General features: G+C 33.6%; 1 protein-coding gene across 2 annotated transcripts; it reads left to right on the top strand.

The window, feature by feature from the left end:
• The first annotated feature begins 1,814 nt into the window (after positions 1–1,814).
• On the top strand, positions 1,815–20,027 carry LOC128556977 (uncharacterized). Of its 2 annotated transcripts, XM_053543234.1 has the most exons (16): positions 1,815–2,240; positions 3,079–3,175; positions 4,825–4,943; positions 5,482–5,640; positions 6,445–6,532; positions 7,155–7,261; positions 8,113–8,277; positions 9,562–9,727; positions 10,369–10,496; positions 11,014–11,172; positions 11,915–12,047; positions 12,664–12,791; positions 13,293–13,436; positions 15,852–16,042; positions 16,783–17,085; positions 17,699–20,027. In XM_053543234.1, exons 1-16 carry the CDS (start codon positions 2,180–2,182, stop codon positions 19,889–19,891), a joined length of 4,341 nt encoding a protein of 1,446 aa, XP_053399209.1. In that variant the 5' UTR covers positions 1,815–2,179; the 3' UTR covers positions 19,892–20,027. The 2 variants fall into 2 exon arrangements, with proteins under 2 accessions (XP_053399209.1, XP_053399210.1); XM_053543235.1 differs by lacking the exon at positions 5,482–5,640.
• Positions 20,028–20,852: the final 825 nt, after the last annotated feature.

Raw genomic sequence — 20,852 nt, 5'->3', positions numbered from 1 at the left:
AAAATGATATGGCTGATGATGTAACTGGTGATTCAAATAAAGACAAAATCGTCTACCAAGTATATAAGTCTCAAATATTTTTCCGAGGTACTGATTCGTAGTTAATTTAGTTTTAAATTAGAAGAAGATACGAAAGATATAGAGAATGATAATTTTAAAAAAAAATCATAGAAAAGAGTAACATGTTATTAAAAGACGGGAAACACCATTTATTGGAGTGAATGATGGAAATGCTTTTTTCTGCTTTTTTGATATAAGATAGTTTTTATGAAAAGGCCAGAAACTGTAAATTTTACTTATTATTTTGAAGAACAAAATGTAAGTTTGTTATATATCTTTAGATGGTTTAGCAATGATAAAATTACAACAGATGAAATTGCTAAACTTGTTCCCGAAAACCATGAACTCTAAAATAAAATTTACATAATATATTACGAAAATGTTGATATAAGATAAGACCCTAGATTCGCGTTCGTTATTAATTTGTTTACTACAATATCAAAGTCAAATAATGTTTTCAAGAAACAAAAGTGAAAATAGATATTAAGTGAATTAAGCTAAAGAAATAATTCCCTTCGGGAGACTTAAATGAAAAGGATTTTGATCTGAATCTACTTTGAAGTGTGATGTTTATGAGCCATCAATTTTCATCATATCATTATATATATATAACGGATTATTAGATTTATTGTATATATATATGTATTGTTGTAGTAAAACTATATAAAATTATATAACTGAATATATACTTTTATCTTATATGAGGACATGTAATTTTGGAAAACTGGTGATAGTTTTACAATAGAAATAAATAAGATTTAGAAAATTCGGCTTTTAAGAGCCAAAATAATGAATAAGTTGGCATTACTTCCTATGATAAACATAACAAAAAACAACTCAGGCTTATTTCGCCTATTCATTTGAACACGGTTTGACAGCGGCTCCTATGCTAACAGCTTCTATGCTTTGTCTAAATTTAGGATATTGCTGAAACCTGATACAACATGATGGTTCAACAAAAGTGTTCCTGAGTAGTAGGTTGCAAATGTTCTTGAGTAATAATAAGAAAACAACTTCCAAATCTTCTATTATAGTAATATTTTGGAAAATCAGTAAATTGAACCGTATTTTTCACATTGATCACACTTAGCATAAAATTTTGTGCTAAGTGTGATCAATGTGAAAAATACGGTTCAATTTACTGATTGAACTGAGAGAAGAAGCTGATTTTACCCGAGAAAATATTTGGACTAAACACAGTCAGTATGAACAATTTTATGATGACGTTTATACTTTTTCAGTATTATCACGAGATGTAGATAGTATTAATTTTCTATACAACGTGCCCCCCCCCCCCCCCCCCCCCCCACAAACACACACAAAAAAAAAGACAGAAAACGGTATAAAAGGGGCCGCACTGATTTGTTGATAATGATAACGAATAGTCATTGTAAGTGTTATTTTAGATATAATAAAAAGTATTCAACAAGCTTTGCTAGTGATAATTTCATTTGGTTTATTTGCAGTTAAAACGGAAACAGTTTCTTTCTTCAGTTCTTCTTTCCGAGTTAACATTCGCCATATTCAAAATATGTGAGAACCGTAGATAATTTCAAGTTACCGACTTATCTTTTAAATAGAGATAAATACCAGAAACAATAGGACGATGATACCCCTGTGCTTATGATTACGTTGATAATTAAGGTTGTTGAACCATTGAAACTTTACCGTTTTTCTTCTTGACGCATTCACTGATCAAATGCGTCTAAATATGGTAACTTGATAATACGTGTAACTTAAAACACATAATGCACGCAATTAAAAATACTTTTGACACCTATCCGTTTCATTTCGTTTGTCTTAAAAGTTAATCAGTAGGACAAAACGTATCATTTACAATTTTATCTCATAGGTAAGTCTTTTGTTTCATGACATAGAGTTTTCTTTCTTCGTTAAGGTCAATGTGAAGTACAGAATATCTTTTTGAAACAGCGACTATTACATTTTTAAAACATTGGTATTTTTGTGACTTATTGTTTCATTAAAATATTATTCTTTTTTTTTCGAATGTCATGCAAATCGAAACTGAGGCTATATATATTAATTTTTGTGCGTGTAATAACTATCAGGAAATGAATTTTGCGGATTAGACATTTCGTATAAAATCGTGTACTAAACTATGGCATATGGATGTTGGATCTTCATTCAATTATCTCTATATTTCTTGCTGTTTAAAAATGGTAAGTGTGTTGAGAAGTCGCTTGAATAATAACATGACATTTGTATTGTTGTTGTTAATGTTTCTATACAATTATAGCTTTTAAATTTATTTTGCCGCTAATGATATCTGCAAAAAAATTCGCCAGATATTTTAAAAATGTTGCCTATTTTTCATGGACAACTTCAATATTTACACTATTTTTATTGAAACAGTATCGTATCTGATCAATAATCGGTTTTATCACGAACCGATTTTAGTTGATTCATTTTTACTATGCATTGTAACAAAAAATAAATGAGTGTTTCGATATTTCCGCATGGGTATGCATTTAATATAAGAACAAAAACAGTCTTTTAATGTTACTCGTGGTTTCATTCAAAACAAGAGGTGCGGTGGTTTAGTGGTTAAGGTGTATGCCGTTCAACCCGAGTGTTTTAGGTTTGAGCCACTGGGGTCACAACCACATCCTCTCATGTGACTTCCAGGAAGGGGGCTAGAGTGTGAGCTTTCGGCTGTCAACACAGCCGATTTAAAACTATAAATATAATCCAATTATTATAGTGAATCATTTAGGTTTTCTATCACATAAATTAATATTTACTGAAAGATTTGTGCAAGGTCCCTTCGATTTCCTCAGAAAAATTCTTAGACCTACCAATCTAAATATCTTGATTTTGATCCCTGCGCTGGGGAATTGATATCTAATGAAAAAGATATAATACTGCACCGTTATGCCAGTTATTTTAAGTACTTTCGAATAAAGCATACTACCTATATAAAACACATTAACAAATTATATTTCGCGTTCCATTGTTTACATTTTACATAATCAAATATTTTCATTTCTGTTTACAAAGTTAGCAGTCAGTGTGATGGGACGGGACCGTTACTATTAACCGCAGGAACGTCACCGCAGTACTTTACATCGCCTAATTACCCAAGCAACTACCCGGCGTAAGTATTTTTAGGTTTCAATCTTAGGACGGTTATATAATTTTGAATGCAATGCAAATCATTATTTGGGTACTGTTTTGATATAGTGGATAACATTAGTTGACAATGCAAGACCCTACCTGTGCTACTGTGATAAATTAATCACTATTATTATTATAGTGTACATTTACTTAATGGCTCGTCCGTCAATAGTCAAAACTATTTAAAGGATACATCCATTGAACTGCTCGCCTGCCAATATTTCTATTAAATATTAACGGTAATATGTAACAGTTTGAGTGGTTGATATTTCAAAACGTATACCAGTAGAATTTTCTATACGTATCAACCAGACTCTTATAAACATATTTACAGGGAATGGTAAGCTTTCTAATATCTTAAATTATACGAATAACAGCTGGATGTTACACAAAGTTTCGAAGATGCGAAACCAGTAATACATTATAACCGTTAAATTGCATTTCTATCGGAATGCAAACGCTTTCTCCGTAGAACTGACTTATTTGCCAATTATAATTGCATTGTTTGAATTCTTTATAATTCATTCTGATATTGTTGATGATAAAGATTAAAAACAGTTTTGTTTTTCTGCGCAATGTTCGTTTACTTTTAACCAATTCCACGATTTAGGTTATATTGTGTCGATTTTTGTCGAGCCCGCTTGTGGTTGTATAAATGGCTGTTCGGTGTTTGTGCGTCCGTGCGTCCGTTCGGACCATTACTTTAACATGCATGGAGCAATCTTGTTTATATTTGGCACTCAGAGAAACGGACTGTCATGCATAAAACCCAGCAGGTTCCTATCTTAAAGGTCAAGTTCACAGTTGGAGGTCAAATGTCATGTCAGATACTGTCCGGCCCATAACTTTGAAATGCATTAAGGAATTTTGTTTATATTGGGCACGAATGTTAACCTCAGTGAGACGGAGTGTCTTGCGAAGACCTCAGGTTCCTATCTCTAAGACCTTGTCCGGTCCATAACTGACATGCATTGAGGAATTGTCTTTATATTTGGCATGAATGTTTAACACAATGAGACGGACTCTATCTCAAAGGACAAGGTCACAGTTAGGGGTAAAAGGGCGGGCTCTACATGTTCCCCGTGGGCATCCAGCTGAAAGTTAAGAAGGACCCTAAATGCTCTCCATTCATATTTAGTATACGCCCGGACAGAGCCATCACCTTTCCTCAAGTATACCGGATAACTTTCTTTGAAAGAAATCATGTACCGACCGAGGGCAGGGTTCGGACCCATCGAGGTGCAAGTGAGTGGATATACGCGATTACTCAGTAATAGCCATATTGTATAGTATATGAGCCGCGCCATGAGAAAACCAACATAGTGGCTTTGCGATCAGCATGGATCCAGACCAGCCTGCGCATCCCCGCAGTCTGGTCAGGATCCATACCATTCGCTTTCAAAGCCTACTTCAGTTAGAGAAACCTTTAGCGAACAGCATGGATGCTGACCATACTGCGCGGATGCGCAGCCTGGTATGGATTCATGCTGGTCACAAAGCCGCTATGTTGGTTCTCATGGCGCGGCTCATGTATGTATCAAATTTAAAATGTTTTAAATCGTTATTGTATATTGTGTATCTAAATGAAAATAATAATTACGACATTTATTGCTTGGTCATTCAAAATAGCAACTCTGATTGTTCATGGCGCATTGAAGCTCCAAGTGTATATGAAAAGGTTATCATAAACATTGAAGATTTTGATTCAGAAAGTACGACCAGCGACTACATGGATTTGTATGATGGATGTAAGTTTTTTATTCCTTTTTATGTTTTTTTTTTCACTTCTTGGTAATAATACTGTCTATACAATGTAAATAAGTAATATACTCCTGAAATGAAATTATGCTCTTCCGTTTTCCGCTGGAAATCCCGTAGGCTTAATTAAAAATGAAACAAAAAGCTTTTTGTATTTGATTCTTCGGTATACAATTATTATTTCCAAAAAGTTATGATCATTTAATCCACTTCTGTCATATACTTTATAATATACTAATAATTTAGTTGATAACAATATATGGGCCAAACTAGCATAAAAATATCTTAAACATAAAGACAAGATAACAATATTTCAATGTCTTTGAAATTGATCAAGCTTATTTAACCTTATTTTACACTGCCGTTTTCGTGTCATGGTACATATCGCATCAGTGTCATGGTATATCGTATCAATGTCATGGTACATATCGTATGCACGTGAACGTCCGCACGCGTCAGTGAGTGTGTATGTAATTTCATATTATCTTATTGAATGTTCATTTGTATATAATTCAAATACTATAACAGATAACTCGTCAGCGACACTCGTTATCCGGATGGCTGTGACAAACAGGAAGACTTTAAATGCGTATGTTAGCAGCAGTGATGTTTTATATATAACCTTCGTATCCGATTATAGTATCCAGTATTCGGGCTTCCAGATTCTTTACTTTGTAAACAGCACAGGTAGATAATACTTTTTCTTCTCAAACAACATAGGTAGATTACAAATACTTAACATTACAAAAACACGGGTATGTTGCAAGTAAAATTATACATGTGATATTTCATTATAACGTAGAAAAGATAATTCTTTGTTCACAAACAAAAATACTATTACAATTTTCAATGGCCCCGCCCAGGTCATCGTGCAAGGAAGCTATCCATTTGGCTTGTAGTTCTACCCTGATGCCCGCTAATGCCGAGGGTACCTCGGATCTCCTTCAAGCACCAGATGTCTTAAGTCACTTCACCTGCATTATTGTGGAACACAAAAAAAGCGTTTTCGTATTGCCGTAGGATATGGAGCAAGATTCCCAAGAAAAAAGTGCATTTGTTACATTCTTCGTAATATTTGAATTAATAAGTTTCATATTATGCTAACATGTGTAATTTGATGCATTGAAAAGGGGTACCGTACCAGTAATTTATGATACCCGTTATTTTTAACAATTGAAAAACTGTATCCGTAAGTCATATCATGCATTAAAATGGAATGAATTTCCAATTATGCGCGTATCTATATTCCTTTTTTTTATACAAAAAACTCATTGACATTCCAATTTATCTTCTATTTTAGTGATAGAATATCTGTATTGTCTCATGATAGTCTTAATGTGACAATGTTAGATAGCAGCTGACGTAAATTCAAGACTTGTGCATATACACCTAATTAATCAAGTCACACTATACCGTATCCTAAACGCAGTCAGTCTTCACATGAGAAATATTTGTATCATTTTCATGACTATGTAGTTTATATTCCTACAGCCAACCAACCGGGATGCGATGAGATTGTAGATGTCTCTTCACAAGAACAAGTTTTGATGTCACCAAATTTACCTGACCCATATAACGCGTGAGCAGAATATTGTCTTACTTTCTTTTTGGAGCTAGTGAAGAGTTAACAGGGCAAACCATGTGTTCCAGGGTTTTTTTGTTGTTTTTTTTTTTGTGTGTGTTTTTTTTTTTTTTTTTTGTTTTTTTTTTTTTTTTGGTAATTGCAAATCGCCATTACAATCTTATTAGGGGACGAATACAAAAAAAAACAACGTTAAACTTTAAGCAAAGTTAGAAGAAACGCTTTATCTTACATGCATCAGAGCTTGAATTGTTCATTTTTTATTGATTAGATAGATGTTATGTTATGTTATATAAAGTTTTATAGAACTGCTTTTATGTAAAGTATATTCAAATTTCTATGCAAATACCAATACCAGGTATGCATCTGATCATTTAAACAGTCAAATTCTCTACAAAATTTTATTTTTTCCCCTCATTTTTATTTGTTTTTGACTAGTTTAGATTTGCTTATAACCTTTCTCACACTTCTCTTTAAAAACACTATTTGTATATCAGATGTTACTATACTATTTTTTTTTCTTTAAACCGGCTGTATGCGTTTTTATAATTACGCATGTTTTACATGTGCAAAAGTATCATATTAAGATATTTTACCTTGTTTATTTTGTTGTTTTCAGAGTTCATTCTTGTTCATGGACATTTTCATCGACCACTGGTATATTGTTTCAAATAAAATTTCTAGATATGGGTGGTTGTGGACAGAGTCACTTGAGATTCTACGATGGTAAGTCGAACTAAGCACCATATTCTTATTTACTACAAAACTCAAGCGGTCACTTTATATACAAATATAAAAAAGTAGGACAATTTCAGCGATTCATTTACATTTTGGATGATAAAAATGAAATCCAGTTATTTATAAAATATCTTAATCTTTGACGTTATTGACACACGTACTCCAGTAAAGTAGAAGAAGAATGCTCCGAAAGGTACATGACTGACTAAAACAACAATCTATGGTAAAATGGTCCCCGACAAGGCAACAAGGGCAAACAAAAACATAAAAAACACGGGTTAGCGGTCTGTGATTCAAACACCACTGGGGAGCTGAAACTGGCAATTTGCTCGCAAAGTCTCGCAAAGTCTCATTCCTAATCCCCGCCATGTTCCAACGTAATAGGGCAGCGTAAGTAAATTTATCCTCGCCAGGTAAATTCCTTATGTGTGTCTTGGTACGAAAAGGCACGACATCAACCAAAACATAATGCTCGTCTAAATGTATGCAAAAAGAAAACCTGAAGAATTATATATGAAAAATTCGACTTTCGACACAATCAATAGCCCTTTGACTAACAAATGTGAAATAATTAAAAGACAGTTTTTGATAAAGCTTAAAACATACTTAGTACACTGTGACAATAACTGTTACGTTTGTGCATGTACCATATTCATGACACCATAACTGATATTTGAGTTTTCCTGGAGTATATAAAGCATGAGAGATGGTGTGGTATTGCCTACTAAGGCAGGAGATAACTTTCGAACAAAAAAGCTTATTGTATCTCGTCACATCACCTTATTGCACAGAGCTAAACTGAGGACGTTATAAATTAATTTAATCTACATATGTTATAGGTAATTCAACGAACGACAACCAGTTAGACACTGTTTGTTCCACGGCATATATATATGAGTTTTCCGACGTAGAAACAACCGGATTTGTTGGCCATATTGCATGGACAGTTACCAACCAGTCGTCGGATTATTATGGTTTTATGCTGATTTACAGGACAAATGTCGGTAAGAAGATTTAAAAAGTCATACGTTGTATTGCTTATAGTATTGTGTTTGAAATGAAATGATAAATATATGTATTACCTTTATCAAACTAGGCTTAAATATGTTGAGGTGAAATACTTCTGCATAATTCTGATGAGCCATTTTCAATAGTATTTATTATATAAGTGATGTATGATAGTGGTATTACTTCTCCGTACCTCATTCCCCAATTATTACAATTGTTTTCTTTTAACATTTCATCATATTTTTACCCAAGCCCGACGACACAATTAAATATATAATTGTTAATTGGTGTTTGAAGCACACCATCAGTTATAACTTTCCACTACAGTTTCTATTTAAGGATGACCTGCTTTGAAATGTGTGACTGCATCTGTAAATACTGTTGTCGGTGCTAGCAGGATGTCTCTCTTACTTCTATTTTTGTAATTTTTATGACAATCTTGTTTTAATGTGTACGCTAGGCCAGTTACAACTACAGTTCGACATCAACAGTTACGACAAAAGGTATTACATTAAGTGAGAGTTAGCAAAGTATCAGAACACTTATAGATTGCTTTGCAACAATGCAGTCATCGAAATTACAGAGGGGTCATCAATCAAATTTGATTTAACTATTCCATGTGTACTCTGATACCATATATTACTGCATGCCAGACAGGATTTTCCCGTGTTTTGCATGTGCTGGAGCAACTCATCTTACACCCCGGGGTGTAATATTACTCACGTGTTGAAATTTATGAATTAATGCGTAAATTCATTCGCTACTATAACAAAATAGTGCTCAAAAAGAAAAGCATTTGTTTTACTTATTTCTTTTATTAATTGAAAAGTACGGCATGCACGAAAACTGTTTTGCGGTAACACGGCAGAACCTCGTTACCGCCTAAATAGTTACCCTTGAGCCAGATATTTCTAATCCGCACCTTTAACCAGTGAAAGATTCTTATAAGACACAGGCTTAATACGTATCTAGAAAAGTATGTATTTGTCTAGTTTTAAAGGGATATCGGTAAAATCAAGATTTTTTTTTTTCATTTTCTGGCCCTATGGGATTCAAATTTATTAAACTAGAACCCCGCTTAAGCGGGTGCTAGTGGGCGTGAGGGTTGTTGCACACTTCATTATTTCTAATGAACATACTAAATCAAACCGAGTCTGTTATTATTTTGATTGGCTGCGATCTATGTTTCCAAGGCATCTTCTTATAGATTTTACTTTTATTAAAGGCCCAATGATTTTTTTTCTATTTTCATGACAATTGTTTTTCGTTTCATATTTTAGTTACAACAACAAGTACTACTACTATAACAACAACAGTTCCTACAACGACCTTAACGCCTGGAGTGTTTGATAACTGCACCGCTACAGGGGCGTACTTAAGTGCAACAATATCCCCAAATTTTGTTTATATATCATCACCAGAGTACGCTAGCGGCGAGTATCCGAGGTTAGGTGACACACTTTTCATCAAAATAAGAATATTAAAATATTTGTGAGAATATTAAAAAAATTAGAATACTGAAATATTAGGTAACTTTGATATAGAAATTCTTCTAAACTTTCAGAGTTATAATCAATAAAACCAAAATCGGATATTTTCTATGATTGAGTTTTTTTGGATAAAAGAAAGTTCAGTTTGGCTTTGCATTGGTTTTACATTTTTTTTTTTTTTGATGAATTATTATATTGTAAAAATATATTTGTTAGCATCATTTCTCTGCAAAACAATTTAACATTAATCCAAAATTAAAGGCTGTATCATTATTTAGAGACAATTCTTCTTTGGCCGTAAAAGTATAGAAATATTTTTAAGATCCTACCACATCTGGAGAACTAATGAGATCTGAATGAAGTATACACCACAATGTTGCAATATGAAGATCTCTTATTGCAGATTTGACGGGATAAAACAGTAGGAAAGTCAGCTAGGGTGAATGAAACACAGTAGTCACATTCCTTTAATTTTGTCTGTTTATCTTTGCTTTAATTGTATTCGTTTTTTTTTTTTTTTTTACAAATTTTACCCTTCTGTTGCTATCAGCAGAATCTTCATTTCTTGTTCTTTCTGTAAACTGATTTTCATTTCAGGAATACATTATGTAGATGGTACATCACGGCACCACAGAATTATTCTGTTGAGGCGTACTTTGATGACGAAACATTTGCTATTGAATACAACATATACTGTAGCTATGACTACGTAATCTTCTACGACGGTAAAGTTTATTTTATTCGCTTAGTGCATTGAATAAAAACAGCACTTTATTCAATGCACTCGGCGAATGAAATAAAACCTAGAGAATATTTTTTTATACCAGAATATTTATATTACATACAATGAGCAATTGTTCGAATTCTTAAGATTGAAAACTATGAAAGGCAAAGTTAAACTGGTGAATATAGTACCAAAACAAATGTAAATTGTATCCCTGTGACATGCAGTTCAGTACATGTATTAAGTATTAAGCTTACCAATCAGATTCTACCTAACAGTCTGAATATGTCTTTTCATTGATTTATTCGAAGCTTTGTTTCGACATAACCAATTGACACTGTTGCAGACTTAATCTGGTTGAAAACATCTAAAGTCAGGGGTAAGAATATGAAAAGTAGATATCATAAGACGCAATTTGCGGCATTTCTTTGTTGTCTGCGGTAGAGCGGGCATAAATTTTCTAATGTTGTATCAAACGTTTATACAAATGTATATGAACCGTCATTGAAATGCTTCAGGGAACACAACAAGTAGTACCATGCTGAACAAGTTCTGTGGGTTTGAACGCTCAACATTCACCTACAGAAGCTCAGGAGACCAAATGTTGATCATTTTCTCCTCTGACTACGCATTACAATACTCTGGCTTTAGAATGAAAGTCAAAGCTGTTGATAGCAGTAAGTTTTCAAATTGTTTTTCTAGTGTGCTTACGTAATTACCTCTATTCTTCGGCTAATATAGCTATGAAGCATTAGTAGGGATATTTTATTCAAGTTTTATTTCCTATATGGTAGCTAAATCTTTACCATAATTACTATAAATATTTGGATTGCATGTTAATAAAGGATATTTGATTGTTTCAATGTAAGAACGAAATGTCTTTCACCAAGTAAACACTAGATGCAAAGTTTTTATAAATGGTATGACCACGAAATGTAAAATCTGGTGTTCACAAGTGACAGATATTTTGATCTCAACATGTTAAACAAACTTCCTAACTAGTTGTATAGCAAAACAAAACCATGCCCATTTTATTGTTCAGAACCGAAGGAAAAATGATAGTTCACTCACTGAATTTTTCACAGCAAATTCACAAGATATACATTGTAGTTTACTGTTTTGTTTCAAAATGCACTTGAAAAACATATAAATTAGTAAAAGATAGGTGACATACGTTTACTTAACCTGAGTTACAAAATATTATGTGTATCATTCCCTAGATGTAAAGTAGGCCTAACAATCACACAGATTTATGCAGGATGTAAGGCAGTTTATAATATGAACTATTTTATATCTATACAAGTCATTTTTTATCATTCTGTTACAGTCCGTCCGTGATTTTTGGTATATTTGCATCATGCACTTTGTGAGGTAAAACATAAAATTTATATATAAACAATAGAAATACATATCTTGCAGCATATCCTGGATGTAAGGCAGATTATACCGAGTATTCAGTGACGTACAACAAAGAAGCTGTCTATATTTCCAACAGTTACAACTATCTCAATACTACATCAACTCCAAATTATGGTATTTCGGACTACCAAAAGTACGTGATACATATCCGTGATTCTGTTGACATTTGTGCTATGTATAATTATAAAACATTTATACCAATACCTTAATAGTAAGACAATTTATCGTATTGGCACAACTGCATTTTTCCCTAATTTACTTGATAAAATATCAGAGCTTCTGCAGTTCATAAAAATGTTTCTGTTCCAAAACTAATCTGCGTGAAAGAACATTAATGCTGCGATTGTTCAGGTGGTTAATTGATTTGTAAATTAATGATTACTAGTAATTGTTTTGTAGCAGAAATACTGTATAACTTTAGGATGAACACAATTTGCTACATTCAAGTAAAATCCTTCATAAGTAAACACATGATACCTAAATTACAATCAATGTGAAGGGGTAATAGCAAACGCTAACACTGACGCTCGCTGATGTATCTTACTATGTTAGCAACACATAATTTTTAAAAACATCAAGTTAAATATACTTTTTACATAAATGTCTTATTTCTTGTCTCTGATCGTATGCATATACATTATGCAGCGGCATCACTAGTTGTATTTATATCACTGATCTTGTACATTTGTACAGTGTGCACCAAAATATAGAGATAAACCGAATGGAAGATTTGTTATCTTTCATTGCAGCAACTTGGAGATGTTCTGGTTATTCACGAACTCCGACACCATTAACTACAAAATGGTTCTTGAAATAATTAGCATCAGTATAGAGAGAGCATATGGCTGTATCTATGACAGGCTGGTTCTATACAATGGTTTGTACTACTTCAGACGCTAACTTCTGAAACTTTCAAGTGGGAATATAATTAGCTTTTATAACAAAACGCATTTATGTGATCAAATCCACAGATTCATAAGCCTTTAAGTTGGACTGACTGTATTTATTGTTCGCGAATCAACGGTGTTTCCTTGAATTTTAGTAGCCATACACTAGTATCGCATTATAGTCCGAAGTAAAAGCGTCCTATGATTTATCACCGTCCAACGAATTCTTAAGGAAGTGCCAACGATTGTCAGTCAAGAAAGCAAGAGTTTACCTGGATATGCAAATGTTCTATTTGACGATATAAGAAAACAATCACATTGTAATCAAGCAGTGTGTGGTATCTGCAAGGTTACTGCGGAGTCAAAACAACTGATATAAAATAATCTGGGCAATTATTTTAATATCTTAATGACTTTGATTATAAATTCATGTTTTGTAAAATATTGTTCGCTAACCGGATATGAATATTATACTAAGTCCATTTTTACAGGTCCTTGTATATCAGACGGAATACAAGATACAGTGTGTGGGTACTGGGCTAAGCGTTGGGATCTTGAAGGCCCGGAATTCCTTTTACACTTCCATAGTGACGGATATAAAACACAGTCCGGATTTGAACTACGATATTATGCAGGTATAACCGAGTTCCTTAACTTTAATTTAGATGCAAAAGATTTTAATTCTGTAATTATGTTTAAATCAATTAGATATATGACAATGTCTCTCTCAAAAGTTTCCTATAGATTGGTCAACTTGCACAGTGCTTTTTTTTTTGCTGCTCGGCCGAATAAAATCTTGCAGGATGTTTTACCGAAAACTTAATTCCATTTTCTGTATAGTATGAAAAAGTTACACCAATATCAGTAATATTTCATGTCTATTAATTACATTTTCCATATTGTTATAATCAACGCTCATGCCAAATATTTCAGTTTCGCATTTGTATGCGAATATCTTTATATACATTTAGCATTATTTATTACAATGTAGATCCGATCTAATGTGATGGTTTCATTTGCGATACCCGAAGTATGACCTTTTGTCGTATATGCACATGACATTCGGTTTGTTATTCGTGTAAATATAGAATTCATAGCATTTATTAAATTTTACAAGAACAAACTGTAAATGGATATAGAAGTCGACTACAAACTCGTGAACAAGCACTTCTTGTTCATCTTTTAAAACGGCAGCGCATTTGTATTAAAATCGTTACCGACTATCATTCATGATCAAAACAGGCGATTCTCAAAACTCATTTGTTTAAGCGTTGTGACGCCACAAGACCAATTAAAATTCAGTTTTTCGGAACAGTGAGGGCACTCAGTTTATACCAGGCAGGATGCGATATAGGAAATCTTGTGTGACATCAGCACGTGCAAGTAAGGTCTGGCAGATCAAAGATCAGCTAAGTAAGTGTCATAGGGGAAGAAGCATGGAGAACTTACTGAAAAGTTACAGTTAAAAGCTCAAAGAAACACCAGAGATTCATATCAGAAAAGTAGCTCAGAGAAAACTCGTATAGATATAACATTTTAAAGCTGATTGTCCCGCATCAGCTAAGTCTAAGTAGTGTTACTATCAAAATTATTGACGTTCACATAATAGTTAATGCAGCCATTGACAAATCAATTAAGCGTTAAATATCATTGATATAAACTATTATCCAATGGACTCTGCAAACGTGCTATCTATATCGAAGGTCTGATAACTATTCACTGCTTGATACTTATTCGCATGAACATGTAAGTTCGAATCAGACCTTTTTGGGAACATATAAGTTCGAATCAGACCTTTTTGAGGTTTTTACAAAGACACATTAATAATATATCTACTTGGGCATGAATATTTTGGACACTTTCGCAAGGTAAAGAATATAAAGACTTTTTTTCAAAAGACCGTTCCGTTGAATGACAAAACTTGAAACAATTTGCAACAAAACTACAAAGACGACATTGTTTAACGAAATATATAATAAGAATACTACTATCAATCCTCCCCCAGCCAAAAAAAGACATATGGCGGTCGTGGGACACGAACCCATGCTTTATCAAGTGATTACCGTGGCATTATCTTACTTTTTACCACTTTGCTAATTTATCATTACAATTTAGGTTGTCATTTTATCCAATTCTATATTTTTTCAGCTCAACAACTTGAAATCCAAAAATCCTCTCATTCTCCAAAATGGACTCAGCTGATCTTGTTGTATTATAGTTAAAGATTTTTATACGTTTATTTGGTTACTATCTATAAAAAATGAATTTCTTACCCACGATCGGATTTCTGTGTTTAAAATTACTTTAAACAATTGCTTCGCGGACGGTAATTAAATGAATTACAACACGAGCTACCCGTGCACATACGACATAGGTTATGAATGAAATATTACAAGAATTGATGTTGTGTTTTACCTGTTTTTTTTTCTTTGTGATGCAGATAAAGATATTATTACTTAATCTTATTTCTTTTCGTATTCTCTTCGTACTTGGCAGGTTTTTATTTTTTTTTTTTTTATGCTGTGTTAGTCGTCACAACGATACAAGTATAGGTCATATGTATATCTAACTTTTCATTATGGAGGCCACTCCATACATTTTTCCATTACGGGCGGGTACCTGGGTAGAACTACTGACCTGTAAGCCAGCTGGATGGCTTGCTAATATAGAAGGAGTCAACGTCCCGAGCGGGTCTTGAAACATATTGACGAGGAGCAAGTGAGAAGTCAGCGACCTTAACCACGCAGTCGCTGAGGCCTCTCTTATATCATATTATTATCATTGTACACATAAAACATTCTCCCAAGTTTCATAAATACTGATTTAAATGCCATTATACAGAAACAGATTCGAATGATGTTGCTCAAAACTATGACAAAATGATAGTGATCAAAATTTAAGTATGTAACTGATCATAACACCCGTCCGAGGCAAAATTTTACATATATATGACTGTAACCAAAGGACATTGTACCAAACGTTGTAGTATTATTTGGATTAATTGTTCCAATAGTACACTTCTGTTTAATCAAATTTCTCTATTAATGTAGAGGATAAGGCTGTTACTCCACCATCAAGTACTACAACAACAACCGGCGGTCCGCCAGTGGAAGCTGTGGTTGAAGCGGTCAAGTCTCTGTTGACAAACTATTCCAGTGAAAATTTGCCTACTAAAGATTTAAGTACCGCTATAACATCTTCCATTGATTTTTATTTGGTTGGGATCAATGGTCTGGATGAGGTAAGCAGTAGTGTAAATTTAGGGAAGCTGACAAAAAAGTGGACAAAGATGATAATGATAAAATGATGATGATTTTAATGCAATGATGCTGACAATGATAATGACGATGATTGTATTGATAAACATAATTATAATCAAGATGATAATGATAATGTTTACAGTGATGATGAGGATGAGGAGGAAACCTTATCATAGTTTAGTGATACATGTATAATGAAACACCTGCTAGTTTTCAATCAGCTACTTGATTACAATCTTATAAACTCACATTCTACCTATACTAGATATCAAATCCTCATCAGTGATAAGGGAGCACTGTAACCACTTTAAAACCACTTTAATTATCAAAACAAAAACCACATAAAATGTTTATGTAACAGTTTCTTAAGTCATCTGTCAAAATATAGCTATATAATTCTGTGATAGGTATCTTTGGAATTACAAAATATACTGATGCAAAAGTATAACAGACCCGGTTGGAATGTTGATAACAGGTAATGGAAAAAGATGGAACACATAGTTCAAGCTTAAGCGGAATTCTGTTATTGAATAAAACAACATTGGTGTAATAACCTGATGACTTCCGCCTCTAAGGTGTCTGCCAATGCCAAAGGCTATCTCAAGTGTACTTCAAGCGACTTTATAAATGGAATGTCTTTCCACAGAACATAAGAAAGTTACTATTTTAGAGGATAATTTAGCAATTATTAATGTATCTTTATTGTACTATACTTTATTAGGTGGAACAGAAGTTGACAACAACAGGCCAGTTCGAAGTAACTTGGAAAGACTCGGCTTTAACTTGGGATCCCTTAAAACGACAGCGGGTTGTGCAAGTGCTATTACCACAAGATGACCTATGGAAGCCGGATATTGCTTTGATGAATGGATTTACAACTATCACTGCCATGGGCGCAAAATTTATGTTTATCGATGTAAATTACAATGGCTCTTGTATATGGAAGCCATATCAAATAATGGAATCTGTATGCAAGGTTGACATGACCCATTATCCGTATGATAGACAGACATGCGTGTTGAAGGTAAACTTACATTAAATGTTAAAGAACACCTTGATAACTTTATAATAAGTTTACTTTATACTTTGTTTGATATCAATAAACTTGTTGCAGTTTGTGTCTTTTTTTTCAGTGAGGTATGAAAATTTCATATCATGGGTTTTCAAAAGATAAATGAACATGTAATTGGATGTGTTCTCAATTTAAAGGCGTATGCTAGAATTCCCTGTATATGAGATGGGCGAAAATTTTCCCAATAACAGAATTTCTTTAAACTTTGGATATTGAAGGACAATCATCTAAGAAACAAAAAAAATGCAATAAAAATCATAGGTCACCGGATTCGAAAAAGAGTTATCTGCCCCTGAAAACGTCATTTTTGGGGGAAATGCCGTTTTCAGGGGCAGATAACTCTTTTTCGAATCCGGTGACCTATGATTTTTATTGCATTTTTTTTGTTTCTTAGATGATTGTCCTTCAATATCCAAAGTTTAAAGAAATTCTGTTACTGGGAAAATTTTCGCACCAAATTCTAGCATACGTCCTTAATGTCACATTGAAGATATTTTAATACCAATATTGCGAATCATTGAAGTCGTGAAATTTTACTGATGTTTAACAAATATTCTGTTTCAAGTTTGGAACATGGTCATCCGACGACAGTGAAGTGGTCACAGAACTTGGATCTCTCGGACTGCAGATTCATCCTAACTTCCAAGAAAACTCAGAATGGAATCTTATCAAGACGGAAACCAGACAGAAAGATAATAACAATCATCAAGTCGTAGAATTTTTTCTAACATTAGAAAGGAATTCTCGATATGTCACATTTTATATGACTATGCCTATTGTGGTGTTAGCTTACATGAATATTTTCACTTTCGTGATTCCTGTAGAATCAGGAGAGAAAACGGGCTTTAGTATTACTATTTTTCTATCTTTTGTAGTTCTTTTGATAATTAACAATGGTTCCATGCCGGAAAATTCTGATACTATCTCTATATATGCAGCATATGTTTTGGCAATGACAATTTTAAGTGCAGTTGCACTTATAGTGTGCGTGCTACAGATACGGGCAGTAACATTCTCAGAAAGCACATATCCAATAGCTAAACGTGTGAAAAAAGCAATGAGACATATAAAATTGGTTCAATCAATATTAACATGCCGCGGAAAGAAAAACAAAGTAGGAAATGATGACAATGGGGTATATGAATTTAGGCTGAAAAATAAACTGGCAAATGAAAATCTTTTTGTAGGTAAACAAAGCATCTCTGAAAATGAGGAAATTGGATATGAAACTTTGGCTACAAAAAAAGGAAAGAAAGTTACCTTTAAGGGCGACGATGCGGTTGTAGGAGATAGTAATTATACTGATAGATTTGTAATTCCGCGTAAACGAGAGACAGATGAAACCATCAAATATGATAGAGAAAATACGTTGTTTGATGCAGGAACGTTTGTACGGTCTGCAACAATGATTTCCATAAACGATAATCTATCCATCAACAGAAAACTGAAAGGAAATGACTCTATCAGTATGAAAACTGTTAAATTTGCGGATGAGCACGTAGGATATGATAAACATACTAAAAGTCGAAAAAGTAACGCCAGCACCAATCCAACTGATTACGAGCCATTGTATTCTGAGACGAAGTATTCGTGTGAAACTGGAAAAAGACAAACACCAGAAGAGAAATGGAAGGAAATAGCTACCTTGACTGATTCGAGATCTACATCCTACGTAGGTAAAGCTGTCGCATCTCCAATTCAAACTTTAGATCGGCCTACTTCATTTGATGAAAATCTGTCGACACAGAAACACGACAAACATTTCTTGTCTACAGAGGATATAACACAACCAAAAGAAACAGATAATGAATCAGATATAAATAGAGGTATACTTCCCGCTAGAACAATTGTTATATCACCAAAACCAGAATCAAATGGCCAGTCATTTCCTTATGGTGAAAAATATTCGGAACCGTTGGTGTCCTCTCCTGAAGACATTGAAACCGCAGGAAGTCAAATAGACTCTTCGAAACATCAGCATTTACAAGTGACAGGTATTTCTAACTACGAATTAGACATACATGAATCAAGCCTAGGTGACCAAATACCAAACCAATTAAGTGACAATATCCGACCTGCTTCAGTCTCAGCAAAGAAAGATTCAAATCAAGATGAAAACGACAAACAAAAGCAAATTACTTCAGATGACATTGTACCCACCTCCCTTTCAACTGGTGTTGCATCAAAAATGACTGTAGGTAACGCTGGTCGATTAGATACTCTAACTGATGATATAACAGAAAATCAACAAACATCCGCATTCGACTTTAAAATGAATAGACCATCTTCAAATGTAGAAAATCGACCACTGTCGGTAAACAAACAATGTTTGTCTACTGGAAGTAGATTGATATTGGTTGAAAGTGGCCGTGCAGTCTCCGCTGGTAATAACAGACCTCGTTCACAAGGAAGTTGCCGACCAGTTTCCATTCTCAGCAATCGGTCGTTGCCACTTGTGCGTCAGAGGCCTCCAGCTACATTAACTCGTTCAGATACAGCAGACACGACGTTTGAAGCTGAAGAAACAGACAGGAAGTTAGTACATACTGAAGCTGAACTTGAATCTGAAACAAGTGGTGAAAGTTTAAGCGAAGGAAGTACTAACAGTAGTACTAATGACTCAGAGAACAATGATCAAAATAAACTTTCGTGGCCTGATCTTGTATCTTGTACGGATGTGTTGTTTTTCTTAATCTATCTACTTCTTACAACCCTAATGACACTGGCCATGTTTTTGACCATGATTACTGCTTATTGAACAGTATAATGTTACAGATTTTACGTAAGAATAAGTTATTGATATTTTATTGATTTCCATACGTACATTTATGCATTGTGTACATACACTGGAATGTATGAATAACATATAACGATGATTGCTATTAAATCTTACAAATGAACATCGTTTTCAATTACAGTTTTCAAATTGCCTAGGTAAGAACCTGGTATTCAGCAAGCATACCGCACCTAAGAAGTGAACGTACCTCGAAAATCAAATCTGCATACAAGCCTCAGGAGATTCAGAGAGGTTTAGGCAATACATACTATTAAATACTCTCGTGAAATGTATACGAAATAATACTTAAGTTGAAGAAAACGTTACTCATTTAAAGAAAAGAAAAGGGTACTGATAAAATAGCTTTATCATCTGATTTTAAAAGCAATGGAATTTTGATATTCGTCTGGATACCTTGAACAGAAATTCAATAGAAAACTAAAATTCTTAAATGTTTATAATGTATTCTATTCCGCGTTTTGTTTTACGGTCAGATAAGTACAAATATTTACATTCGCTGTAATTAATTGTAATTGTAAATACAAATGTAATAGGTAAAATCAGTCAATTACAATTGTATTTTAATCGAAAGTTTAAAGATAAGGCTTTTGTTGTGAATCTTAAAATAGGTAAGAATGATCGGAACGTTAATTTATAAAGATATTGTTAAAATATGACAAAAGGAAATAAACATAGACCCTCGACTAATGTCTGTTACAAAAAGAAATTGGATATTCATATGCAAATTTAAGGCTTAAGCGCGTGTCTCTAATAATTAATATCGTTCAAGCAGAACAGGAACTCCTTAGACTTTCTGCTCTGAAAGAGGAATTAATGTAACACTGCTACTGTAAAATATTACTTTGAAATCGTTTAATTTTGCAGGCAAGAAATTTCGTGGTTTTGGTCGGAACAGTTATTTTGGGGGCAAAAATTTGAACAT

Source organism: Mercenaria mercenaria, chromosome 5 (genome assembly GCF_021730395.1).
Source record: "Mercenaria mercenaria strain notata chromosome 5, MADL_Memer_1, whole genome shotgun sequence".
Taxonomy (NCBI): domain Eukaryota; kingdom Metazoa; phylum Mollusca; class Bivalvia; order Venerida; family Veneridae; genus Mercenaria; species Mercenaria mercenaria.
The sequence above is the reverse complement of the archived record's forward strand: the minus strand, read 5'-3'. Positions and strand labels throughout refer to the sequence as shown.

Bases quoted from the DNA above. Each gene is read 5' to 3' on its own strand.
- LOC128556977 (XM_053543234.1), top strand. From the start codon at position 2,180: ATGGCATATGGATGTTGGATCTTCATTCAATTATCTCTATATTTCTTG. The intron at 3,176-4,824 runs GTAAGTATTTTT...CATTCAAAATAG, and splicing joins TACCCAAGCAACTACCCGGC to CAACTCTGATTGTTCATGGC. The intron at 12,792-13,292 runs GTTTGTACTACT...CCATTTTTACAG, and splicing joins CAGGCTGGTTCTATACAATG to GTCCTTGTATATCAGACGGA.